This window comes from Gossypium arboreum, chromosome 3 (genome assembly GCF_025698485.1).
Source record: "Gossypium arboreum isolate Shixiya-1 chromosome 3, ASM2569848v2, whole genome shotgun sequence".
Lineage (NCBI taxonomy): Eukaryota > Viridiplantae > Streptophyta > Magnoliopsida > Malvales > Malvaceae > Gossypium > Gossypium arboreum.
This window is the reverse complement of record NC_069072.1, coordinates 45,609,700-45,622,972: the sequence shown is the minus strand read 5'-3', so window position 1 is coordinate 45,622,972 and position 13,273 is coordinate 45,609,700. Positions and strand designations below refer to the sequence as shown.

Here is a 13,273-nt window from a genome sequence, read left to right as displayed (position 1 = left end):
AATTAGGCAAAATGACCATTTTGCTCCTAGACTTTTACAAAATGACCATTTTACCCCTAGATTCGAAAATTATTTTTTATTAAATTTCCTTATTATCCAAGCCTAACCGACCATTTATCTCTCTTATGACAACCCCAAATTTCCAGTATTTCACAACATTACTATATATTTTACAAACTCTACGAAATGGTCCTATTAGGGTTTTCATGAAAAGTCCCTACACAAAAGTTGTTTATTTCACAACCATGATTCATTTTCTTTCATAAAATTTCAAAAATCAACATGAAAACTCTCATGGTAAAACCTAAACTTTCAACTATTTAACAAAAAGTCCTCTTGTTAGAAAGCTCATGCTACAATGGTTCTAAAAATGTAAAAGTTTTCGAGAAAAGCCATTAAAGTCACTTACTTGCAAGAGTAGAGAGTGATTGAAATTTTTGAGGCTCAAAAACCCCTACAATGGCTGAATTTTTGGTGGAGAAGGAGATAGGGAGATGATATCTTTTCTCTTTATCTTATTTTTATTTTAGTCAATTTAATCACCAAACCCACCAAATTTTGACTTTTTTGACCATCTTTGTCTCCTATGGTCAGCCATGTCTCTTTAAAGGATCTAATTTCCCTTTAAAGACCCCCAATTTAGGTTCTCTAACTATTTGACACCCTTAGTTATCAAAATAGGACTTTTGCACTTTATGCGATTTAGTCCTTTTTCTCAATTAAGCTCACAAACGTTAAAATTAAGTCACCAAAATTTTCATGCACCTTTATAAACATGCCATCACCCATTAAATAATATTAAAAATAATTTTTTCAAACTCGGATTAGTGGTTCTGAAACCACTTGTAACACCCCGTATCCGAGACCGTTGCCGGAGTCGGACACGAGGGGTTAACGGGCTTAATCCACTCATTTTCACAGTCCATTTGAAAATTTTCCAGACAACTGGCTAACTGCGTCACTGTCACCTTAAAAATCATAACTTGAGTTCCACAACTCGAAAATTAGTTTTGTAATTTTTCCCTGAAACTAGACTCATATATCCATCTACATATTTTTTCTAGAATTTTTGGTTAGGCAAATTAGTGCAGTTTATTAGTTAAAGTCTCCCCTGTTACAGGGTTTGACTACACTGACCTTCTTGCATTGTGACTTAGATAACTCCCTGTACAGGGCTTCAATACTGATGCCGTTTATTTCTATAGAAACGAGACTCAAAAAGGAATCTATACATATATGGCATGACTTCTAAATGTCTCTGGTTAATTTATAATGAATTTCCAAAGTCAGATCAGGGGATCCAGAAACTGTTCTGGCCCTGTCTCAAGAAAACTTTAACATCTCATAATATACTGTTCATATGAACATTTCGTTACTTTCCTATGAAAATAGATTCATCAAGGTTCGATTACATAATTTATTCAATATTTAATTCCATTCCTACTATTTTTAGTGATTTTTCACATCCACATCACTGCCGCTGCCAGCATCTATTTTTAAGGTAAACTTTACCTATTTCATGATCCTCCATGGATCAACTAGAGTTTGTCATACATATACCAAAAGTGATCATGAATAACCATTCCCATGGCTAACCGTTACCAACATTTCCATACCTCTCGACGGACAACATACAAAATGATTATAATGCTATGATCAAAGTATATTTAAGCCATTTTCGCATGGCTATCCAAATTTACACAAAACCGAAGGGTACACGACCAACAACAAAAGGGTAGTCCTATACATGCCATTTCAAAGTTCAACCAAAAGTATACCAAAAGGAGCTTTGATAGTGTGGGCGACTTCGACTTCAAAAATCTCGAGTCCGATAGCTGAAGAACTAAAATCTATAAAACAGAGAATTAAATAAACGGAGTAAGCATTAAATGCTTGGTAAGTTTTGAGCAAAGAATTTAAGCACAACTAAAGTATAGCATTCATATAACTAAACGGTCAATTCCATATATACATATTCTCAAATCATTCTTACTTCACATTCCAACCCCTATATTCATACATAAGGGATCATCTTAGCCAAATACCGGAAGCTCATTACTCGATTGAGCGAATATTATTCAAGGAATCAACTATTCCAATGCACATCTGAAACATACCTCATTGTTGGGATTTTACAAGCGTATTAACTGAAATTTTTACAGCAAGATCGCTCATTCCCGAATCACGTACCTTGAATTTAACCGGATATAGCTACTCGTTCAAATGCCTTGGGACATAGCCGGTTATAGTAACTCGCACAAATGCCTTCGGACTTAACCGGATTTAGTAACTCGCACCAATGCCTTGAGCTTAGCCCGAATTAGTAACTCGCACAAATGCCTTGAATCTTAGTCCGGATTTAGTCACTTAGCACAAAGCCTTCGGGACTTAGCCCGGACATCATTCGAATAACCATGCACATTTATCAATAAATCATGACACATCCGTATTTCATTTTGATTACCAAAGCTCAAACACAAGACACTTATCACACTTGCAATTTCGGCTCAATAGCCACATACAAAGAGCATGATTTTGATTTGCTTAAAACATGATCTAATCAAATCATAATCTAAGTCCCATTACTCGAAAACTTACCTCGGATGTTGTCGAACGGCTTCAACGGCTATTCAATCACTTTTTCCTTCCCTTTATCCAACTTTGTTCCTCTAGGCTCTTGAGCTAGTTCACACAAGTTTAACTTATTAAAGTCTCATTATGCTAGCTTATGGTCGAATATGACAAGAAATTTAATAGGTCATATAGCCACCTTCTAGCTCAAATACACAATGGTCATACTCATTTTTAATCACCTTAAGCAATTTAATACAATTCATTCGAACATCAAAAAAGAAGCTCAAGGTACTTAGCCCATATATACATTAGACATTAAAGTCCCATATGTACGAAATCACGAATCGAATTCAACATATTAGCTAATATTCCCTTAGCGAATTTTCTAAGTCAAGATAAAGCCATCAATATGCTTACCTATGGCGAACATACACATCAACTTATGTACTCATTCATGTGGCGAACATACACATCTATGCTAAGGCCGATTGCAACACTTAATACGTTCTACAAGTATGGTCACTTGTATTGACTAAACACCATTTTGTTTCAAGTTCAAAACTTGGCTAATACACATATATACACTATTAAAGCATCCTCTCCCTTTCCATCAATTCAACACATGCATTACTTATTAATATACAAAATTATATTCGCCTTGGCACACAACTTGCTAGCCGATTCTTCTCCATCTAGCAACTAATGCACATATGTGCTCATTTGTTAGACTCTACTTCATCTAACAACCACCATATTTCCTTCTACTTCCTACCATGGCGAATGCATCACAACACCATACCATTTCAATTTTGGTCATGGTTAAACAAAGAACTTAATGTCTCACTCAAAAATTCTAAAAAGAAGATTCAAGAGTCATCAATCCACCATCACATGCATCATTACAAAGCTTCACTTTTAGCATGCAAATGACATCAACACAAATCCACCTTAGCCGAATATCATCTCCATGACATAGTAAAGATTTGAACCATGGGCTAGTTAGAACTCAAACTAACAACTAAAAACATGCATGAATCTCATGGACAACATCAAACATACCTTAGTCTAGCAACCCACCATAGCCGATTTTCTCAAAGCTCTTCCCCCTTCTTCTCTTTCTCCCATTTGGCCAAGAACAACATGAGAACTTCTTTCCCCTTTTTTTTTTCAATTCACGGCAATGGGGGGGCAACCACACACACATTTTTTTTTTGTCATCATTTACCTTCCCATTATTATTTTATTGCCCATACTCCTTATTTTATTTTTTTCTAACACAAACCATTATCACAACATGTTTTATGACATGTTTTGCCCATCACCCTTTGTCATGGTCGGCCACTAGTAATTAGGGGGGGAAAATTGACATGTAAGTCCTCCCTTTTGATTACATGCACTATTAGATCCTTATAGATTAGCCTATCACATTTCAAAGGTGTCACACAAGTCCTATGTACTCCATTCACATGCAATTAACTAAATCGAAGCTTAAAAATTTTCGTACATTCATATTCACATATTTTAGACAATAAATATCACATTCAAATAATTTGGTGACTCGGTTTAGCGGTCCCGAAACCGCTTTCCGACTAGGGTCACTTTAGGGCTGTCACACCACTGTTCTGACTAAGCCCAAAATCGGGTTGTTACAAATAATTTCACTAAAATGGCAAAAACGAATATTACAAAAGATGGAGATAAAACTAAACCCTAAAATCTAAAATAAGAACCCTCAAAATATAAACACAAAATTTTATGAAAGCTTGTGAAAGCTAATACCTAAATCTACTTATAGGCTAAATTCGTAAGTAAAAATAATATTAAAATAACCTACACTAACCATAGTTTAAGTGAGAAACTAAAAACAAAGTTTGACTGGAAGAAGAAAAGCCGAAAAATACGAGGCATAACTCCACATTTTTGTGAAAGAAAATTTCTAGTTGTTGGCTTCGTAAAAACTTTTGTGTTTAAGGCTTAAATTTATTTTTCTAAAGTCTACTAGTGAAATAGAAGAAGAACAAGAAGGAAAGGATGAATACTAAAGGGAAATACAAACCAATATGAAAAAAAAGGTCAAAAGAGTAAAGTTTAGTCTTCAAAACTTTCTACCTATTCAAGGATTAGAGCTTACATTACAAATTATCATCCAAATGATAGAGATAATATGATAATGATATATTTGTAAAAGTTACCTTGTCAATCTCGCAATCGCAACTTTTCCCCAAAAAATTGTAAGAGCGGATCAAAAGTTTCCAACTTCTTAGTACAAAAACTACATAATAGTCTTACATCTAACAATATAATACATTATTTTATCAAGGATTAGTATTGTAGATTAATTTATATGACTTTTATAAATATTTAAATTTTTTAAATTTGACCCTACAATTTAAATTTCTTGACTCCACCTTGATTCAAATTGATTTAAAAATTAAAATTTTTAAATTTGAAGCTATTCAACTTAAATCCAAATAATTTTCCAAAAAAAAATCATCCGACGCACAAATATTTAATTCAACTTGATACTTAATGTTGTTTTAAAAATAAAATATAGTTTAAAATATTAGATGGAAAATTGATTTATTTTTGAACAGCCTAAATAAGATACTACTGTTAAGTTATTTCACCCTTTCATAGAGCTAAATAAATAACATGGAATATACATTTTGGTTGACAAGTCAAATCCTTGTTTGTTCATAATACATGCATCTTTTGCATTATTTTGTGGGTTGCAAGTGGACCTGAGATCATCGCATGTAGGGTTACTCATTCAACCACTGAAAAGCCATCATGGGCTGAAAAACCATAAAAAGTAGAAGAAGGGTAATTTTGAAACTATAAAGTTGAGATACGAAGATATAAAATGATGGACTCAAGTAGTAGGCTGATCCAACTTCATTGGTTTTCTTTTCTTGAGTGATTGGTTCAGTTGGATATTTCATGTAAAAATGTTGAAAAGAATATAATCCAAAGCCACAAGCTATAAAATCCCCCACCACATCTTATCTCATCCATTACAACACTCAAAATGGCACCTTCACTTTTCACTCTCTCATCACCTTCTTCTACTTTCCCCTCTTCTTCAACTACTCTCAAACCCTTTTCTTCTTTCTCCACTAAACCCACACTTTCCATCCACTTTGTAAAGAAACCCATCCCTGTTTCAGCAACCGCTGACCCTCCACCGCAGCTCCAAACCTTCTGGCAATGGCTCCAGGACCAGGGTGTTGTCTCTGCCAAGTCTCCCGTAAGGCCTGGAATGGTCCCTGAAGGACTTGGACTCATTGCAAAAAAGAATATTTCCAGGAACGAGGTTGTCTTGGAGATTCCTAACCGGTTTTGGATAAACCAGGATGCAGTTGCAGCTTCTGAGATTGGAACCGTGTGTAGTGGATTGAAGCCTTGGGTGTCTGTAGCTTTGTTTTTGATCAGGGAGAGGTTTAGGCAAGATTCTAAATGGGGGGTTTATCTTGATATACTTCCAGAGTTAACAGATTCCACTGTGTTTTGGTGGGTGTTGCTTGGTTTCTTATTTCCTTTTTATCCCCATTTATCTTTAAAAACAAATCTGTTTTTTGGGTTATAAATAATAATTTCCATTTCGTTAATGGGGCTTAGATCATTGTGGTTGATAAAGTGTTGTTTCTTTATGGTTCCAGTGCAGGTCAGAAGAAGAGCTAGCTGAGCTTCAAGGTAAATGCTTAGGATTTTACTTGTAAGAAGTTATAGTCTCCTTATCAAAGTTTGTACAACACTGCAGCAAAGTAGCTGGATTAGAAATATTGTTTTCCATGTTATTTAGGTTGAAGATTATCTTGTTTCAATTTTCATAGTTGGTACTGCATTCCAATGACCAGGTACTCAATTGTTGAGCACAACACTGGGGGTGAAAGAATATGTGCAGAATGAGTTCTTGAAAGTAGAGGAAGAAATCATACTCCCCAACAAGCAGCTCTTTCCAGCCCCTATAACATTGGATGATTTCTTCTGGGCATTTGGGATTCTCAGGTCAAGAGCATTTTCTCGCCTTCGCGGTCAAAATCTTGTTTTAATACCTCTTGCAGACTTGGTAAGCAGCATCCCTTCACTATGTTTCCAAACATCATCTTGCTTGCCCTGGAATCAGTTTCCAGAAATTACATGCAAGTTGGTCTGATATAAAAGGGTGATCATCCCCGCAACTTGTTCCCAATTTACAGAATATGAAAGAAAAGCTGTAACAGTCATGGTTATGTGGAAAGCTATAACTGCCTTTAGTTTCATTCTTTAACTTTTCTTCATTAATCAGATCAACCACAGCCCTAACATAACTACAGAAGATTATGCATGGGAGATTAAAGGAGCTGGACTTTTCTCTAGGGATCTCCTCTTTTCCTTGCGGTCTCCAGTTTCTGTCAAGGCTGAGGAGCAGGTGAGTTTTTTTTCTTTTAGAAGCTATCTGAGAAGGGTTATATTATATTTTATATATATCATCCACCTATCCCGTTGTCTTAGCATTCCTGCCATTTTAGCTAATCAATTAACGCACCCAAGATTTATAAACGTGAAAGGACTCAAATTGTCTGATACAATTCTAAGCTGAAAAATTCTGAGATTACATGTATGCAGATCATATAGTTTACTTATATGACAGACTGGATTAACTTGATCCTTTTATAACATGCATGTTGCAAAACAATTATGTTATCATCAAGGGCAAAGCTAGAAAATTTTTATAGAATTAAGTTATATAACCTTATGAGAATTAAAATGCAATTTCACAATTTTAATAGCTTATATATTTATAAGTTTTGAAGGACAAAATCAAAATTTTGTCATTTTTGGGACCAATGTATACTGTTATCTTTTACTAAATTAAAATCTTGTAAAATTTAAAGGGCCAAATTGAAATTTTACGCCTGGCCCCTACCAGCCCCTGGATATGATATGAAACATGTTCCATTGTATAGACTGATTGAGAAGACGATTCAACAGGTTTTGATTCAATATGATCTAGACAAGAGTAATGCTGAGTTAGCACTTGATTATGGATTCATAGAATCAAAGTCCGAGCGCAATGCTTACACGTTAACATTGGAGATATCGGAGTCAGATCCCTTTTTTGGAGACAAGCTCGACATTGCTGAGACAAATGGTTTGAGTGAGACTGCCTATTTTGACATAGTTTTGGGTCGTCCACTTCCACCAGCACTCATTCCATATCTACGACTGGTGGCACTTGGGGGAACAGATGCTTTCCTCTTGGAATCTATTTTTAGAAACACAATTTGGGGCCACCTTGATTTACCTGTAAGTCGTGCCAATGAAGAGCTCATATGCCGGGTTGTCCGTGATGCCTGCAAATCTGCTCTCTCTGGCTATCATACCACCATTGAAGAGGTAAAGCTATATCTTTTCTTGTATAAAAATCAAAGCTAATTATTTAGTAGTAATTAATTTATCAACGCCTGCAAAAGGATTATTTGCTAATTATATGTGCTAAAGAGAATCATTCTACTAGGGGTATAGGATTGCATCCTTAATCCATCATATGTCACAGTGACTCTTCTCTAATCAACCACCTTCGGCTTCTTTCAACAAATTTGAGCAAACAATTTCCTTCTAACCAAAAATTTTCCAAATGAGTGTTTCATTACTGAACAATTCATGTTAATTGCAGGATGAAAAGCTGATGGAAGACGAAAATCTTGATTCGAGGCTGAAAATTGCTGTAGGAATCAGGGCAGGAGAAAAGAAGGTGCTCCAGCAAATTGATGAGATATTTAAAGGACGGGAATCAGAATTGGATGAGTTGGAATATTACCAGGAAAGAAGGCTCAAAGATCTTGGTCTAGTTGGAGAGCAAGGTGAAATCATCTTCTGGGAGACCAACTAGGTCATGTCAAAGACTTGCAATATATATCAAGGTCCATGTGTTAAAGATCGAAGGAAATTCCCATCACGACTGTCCAAATTTAGTTTGCACAACATTTTAACAATGCCCTTCAATCATGTTGTAGTTTTGCTGTAGGGAATTTTGCTTGGTAGATGATTTCTGTTGCCTAGTAGCTACTCTTTTTATCCATCCTCAACCCGAGCTATATTTCTTAACAATTTAACATTGAACTGCAGCTAGATAAAATCATTAATGATTTCCTGGTTATGCATTCCTTTTGTGTGATGATTTGTGCTAGATTCAGAAGATGAGAAATCAATTCTTCACATCAAGGCACTTGAGGAACTAGAGACAAGGGAAACTGTACAAATATTTGGTTAATTCAACAGTGGAATTATGTGACAGTGCTGAATACAAAATCAACAGGTAAGCGGGGGACAACAAACAAATAAATCTATAAGCAAAAAGGGGATAAAATATGTTTCCTTTTTTTTCTTTCTGTGCCTAGATGGAACCTGGAGGACTTCCTGCTGTTGTTTCTTACAAAACTCTTTTTAAGTACATTTATACATGGATGTTTAGAGCATTTCTCCAGGACCTGACTGGTTATCGTCCATAAAGTTTAGGAACAGTTGCGTGGAAACCATTTCGAGCTGAGTTTCAGAGCTGCTTACCTGCAGTCATTGTAGCTTACTTGATTTACGAGGGTCTAGTAAGTCTTCACAACCTGTTCCCTCACAAAGGCACTCTTGAGGATTTGCATAGAAATAATCTTCCTCCTTTGGTTTGTCTGGAATAATCCGACGATGGAAGGGCTGTCCCATCCGTTTTTCATGCGCTTGCCTTACAGCTAGTGCAAAATCATTCCATGGAAGTGTCCCATTCTGATGCAAATCCAGCAATTCAACAAGTTTCTTTCGATCTGGCAGGATACTTTTTTTAAACCCAAGATACCTAAAGAAAAGCTTTGTCAAGACTATGAAAACAATCCCCACTCCCTTGTTACATACTTCAGCAATATACGTACCTGCGATGACCTTCTACAACTTTTGCCATGTTCCCATCATATGTGGGAATGAAGGTATTGCTGGCAAGCGTTACCATAAAGTCTAAAGCTGCCATCTGAGATGAATGGTTCTGAAATTGCTGCAGCTCCGCTGGATCTAATAGTGTTTCTTTTTTAACCTGAAATTGTAATAATGTCTTGAGATCTAGAAGAATCATGTGCAAAATATATATATATATATATACACAACAGATGCCTGATTTAAAAGCCAAACTTAGAGCTAAACCCTGCTGATCAACACTTTAAACAGATTCAGGGACTCAATTAAGCACAACAAAAATGATTCATGAAATATAAACTGTTCGACGTGGATGAGTGCCTTGTTACCACTGGAATCATAGAAGGCCTCAATGATAATTTGAATTAGGTTTCTATAACCAATACATTGCAAAATTTACTGGAAAAAAGCTTAAAGTTTCGACAAGCATCCAACTAATTTTGCAAAATATATAATAAAAAAATTGATTTGATGAGCATTAAAGGAAATTTGTTAATACCAAAAGCTACATATTTGAGGGTCATAAACTCACAATCCGTGGAAATGCAGCTCTTAGTGGTGCCAGTCTCCGTTCACTGCCATAAATCTCACCGGAAGCAATATAAATCTGAGTTTCCTTAGTAAAACCCAATGCTTGCAAAACTAATGTTGCTTCCTCCGGTGTCAGAGGGCACAACCCTTGCTGTCTCCTCTCTTCAGACACTATCTCTTTCTCTCTCCACCAAGGGAATGCATACCTGAAAGGAAGGGATAGCAATCTAGTTACATTTTTGTTTTGCATACTGAGATACTTGTTATTGATAATGTTGAGATGACAAGATACTTTATAGAGAAAAGTTTAGATTAATTTCTTATCATCACTAATTCTAGCATTTGATGCAAATCAGATCATATTTCGCAGAAACTAACTCAATTTAGTTATTCATAACCACCAAGAGTTGGAGGCATCTTAGCTTTATCGTCCATCCAAATTTAGCATTACACTTTAGAAAAATGCTCATATTTAAGTAGAAGCACATTACTTCACAATTTTGTTTGCATATGTGCAAGCATGCTGGGGGTGACTAGTGTGTGTCTCCTAAACACAGGGGACATCAATCCTTGCTGAAGATAATTTGAGTGTTTTGACAGGAACCTATCAGCTTCAAACAAAACAAACCTCAATCTTTTTAGCTCCTCGGCTTCTTCCACAGTGCAACCATGTGTACAACCTGAGAAAGCCAACATGTCCATCTCATATCTCAGATGCAATGCCACAACGGGTCCCTTTTCTTGAAGAATGTGAACCAATTTGTGCCCCAATGTCTCAATCTGGGGAGTAAATTTCAGTCCTTGGAAATTAACACGGCATCTCAGTTTTTGAAGAGAGAGTGGGATCCCATTATTTGCAAGTCGTGTATCTGTCCTATTGAAGTGTACCACCTTATGCTTACTGAACAGTGGTAGAATCTGTAAAACAGAGTCGAAGGCATTAGATTCTACTTCATAACCAAAAGGAAAAAAAGCAAAGAAAAGACACAAACACATGACACATCAATATCCATCCATTGAGAGAACTACAAATTTTCTCTCGTTGAAACCATAAATGAGAGAGTAAGCAATGATTAGGAATGAGCAAAAAACCTGTTCTAAGTAGTATTTTTCATTTGACCAGCTAACGGGAGGCATCTGAAAAGCTTCAAACCCGTATTTACTACTAAACCTCTTTGGTAGCCTTCTGACAATTCGAACTTCATCCCTTAGCGAATCAATGAAATGTCTGACATCAAAAATATCCTCAAAATCGCTGCAAACACAGATCATGAATCAAATACTCTTAAAGCAGCTGTGAAAGAAGGGAACAATACTGTAACATTTTCAGAACGATAAACACACCTAGGGTCCGCCCAGAATGATTTCTTATCAAGCTCCGGTACAACCAAAGTGAGATTTAAAAGTCTGGCAACAGTTACCATGTCACAGATCTAAAAAAAGGCAAATTAGCTTAATAACATAAATATCAAATGTAAAGACAAGGTAAAGATGAACTAGAGAAGAGATGCAGACCGCAGCACGCATTTGATTCAAGCCCCCATTGCAAGAAACTTTAAGAAAACCATTACTTCTATAGTACCCTGCAAGTATACATGACCAAGTATCCTACTTTTCGTAAGACTGAACGCAAAGGCAAAAAGTGTTTCCTTCAATAAAATTAATGGACGCATTTTCAAGGTATTAGAAATCGGTCATAAAATTCTCAATAGCCGAAGAAGAAACTAAGACATGGAGGTTCTAACCTCAGACATAAGTAACTCAAGAACATGATCAATAACCCAGAAATGCAGTATCAGTGGTATGTTGACAGCCTAAAAGGACAACATAGACGGCATTCCAACAATCAAATTCAATAGAGTTTCCAGGTGAAACTAGCTAGAAATATAACCGAGTGTGCTATAGTGAATGTAAACTAAGACTGAAGCATAAAAGCCAAAAGAAATTGCATATTTCTACATACCAATTTTTATTTTCTCAAATTCAAGCATTTTTCCCAAGCCACGTCGAAAAATGGAGCAAATTAAAGGCAAAAGAAGAACAAGAGAGATACGGAGGTAAACTCACTGGGAGGAACAAGAGGGGGAGGGGAATGGAGCGAGTGTTGAAGACGAAGAGGAGGGCGCGTGATCCAGGAAATCCGGCTGGTAAAACCGGTAAGCAAACGAGGATGCCATAGCTCAGCAACGGCGACGATGTGTACCAAACAAGTCCAAAGCAAAATGCTGGAACAAACTCTAAAGAACCAAACCTGAAGGCGAGTCCTAGGAATCACTGTACTAAGGAACTTGTCGGACCTCACTTGTATACTATTCTCAGATCTAACCTCCATTTCTCTGCCTCTCTCCTCATTGCCGCTTCTTCATTTGAACAAATATTATCAATCCTTGGCACCTTACAATAAACAAATATATGCAATTTCCCTTTCTTTCTGAAACAACCCTAGAAAAGATCACAAAGCCTAAATGGCTAACTAGAGGAAAGTAATCAAATTAATTTGAAAAAGAAACTTAATCTCATCAACCAAAAAGATAATAACTGATTTTTTTTTTTAATGGCCGTGGAGGAAAAAGAAAACGGTTTAAAGGTATTTCCTTTTCTTTTTCCTGTTCCTTGGATTTTAAACGGGATAGGAGGCCTGTTTGGTTACTGAGAAAGATAAAGCATTTGAAGGGAAAAAAAGAAGAGTTAAATTTTGTAAGGTAAAAATGGACGGCTCCGAGCCTCCGACCGTTCCAACGACTTTTTTATTTACTAATGAATGTTTGTATTCAATCCAATGTTTAATTTATTGGTTAAAGGTGTTTTTTTAGTAAATCACTATCCCATATTCATGTCTTAAGATCAAATCACAAAAATTAAGCACTAAATTTATAAAGTTAAATTTAAATAATTTTCTTTGAATAAGTTTAAAAAGAAAATTTAATTAAAATTAAACGACTGAAACATAAATTTAATAGGTTTATCCTAACAATATCCGTTTTATCTAATATCATCGTAATGGATGAAGGTTGGTTTTGAGCACAACCAAAGGAATAGTGAATTTCAGTGAGTTTTATATTTGAGCGATGGCTCCTCATTGAATAGGGAGGCGGCCTACATTGTACTTGAATCCGCCATTTGGTTTGTTGAAGCAGCTCCAGTGCAGTGATTTCATGTGAATGCCTACTTCTTTCATAATTCATTCCCTTCAAACTATGCTTTTTATCTCGTATCTTTAAACCCCCCA

The 13,273-nt window shown here is 35.9% G+C and overlaps 2 protein-coding genes across 2 annotated transcripts; one reads left to right on the top strand and one right to left on the bottom strand.

Moving 5' to 3' along the window:
- The first annotated feature begins 5,442 nt into the window (after window positions 1-5,442).
- LOC108483107 (fructose-bisphosphate aldolase-lysine N-methyltransferase, chloroplastic) lies at window positions 5,443-8,672 on the top strand. Its single transcript, XM_017786320.2, has 6 exons — window positions 5,443-6,084; window positions 6,239-6,267; window positions 6,432-6,643; window positions 6,863-6,985; window positions 7,549-7,953; window positions 8,234-8,672. The coding sequence occupies exons 1-6, from the start codon at window positions 5,603-5,605 to the stop codon at window positions 8,447-8,449; spliced, it is 1,467 nt and encodes a 488-aa protein (XP_017641809.1). The 5' UTR covers window positions 5,443-5,602; the 3' UTR covers window positions 8,450-8,672.
- On the bottom strand, window positions 8,235-12,920 carry LOC108483106 (rhamnogalacturonan I rhamnosyltransferase 1). The gene is made up of 8 exons (XM_017786318.2): window positions 12,112-12,920; window positions 11,560-11,627; window positions 11,389-11,477; window positions 11,137-11,299; window positions 10,673-10,962; window positions 10,046-10,250; window positions 9,477-9,634; window positions 8,235-9,403 (listed from the first exon to the last, which is right to left on the bottom strand). The coding sequence occupies exons 1-8, from the start codon at window positions 12,374-12,376 to the stop codon at window positions 9,130-9,132; spliced, it is 1,512 nt and encodes a 503-aa protein (XP_017641807.1). The 5' UTR covers window positions 12,377-12,920; the 3' UTR covers window positions 8,235-9,129.
- Between the last annotated feature and the right edge of the window lie 353 nt (window positions 12,921-13,273).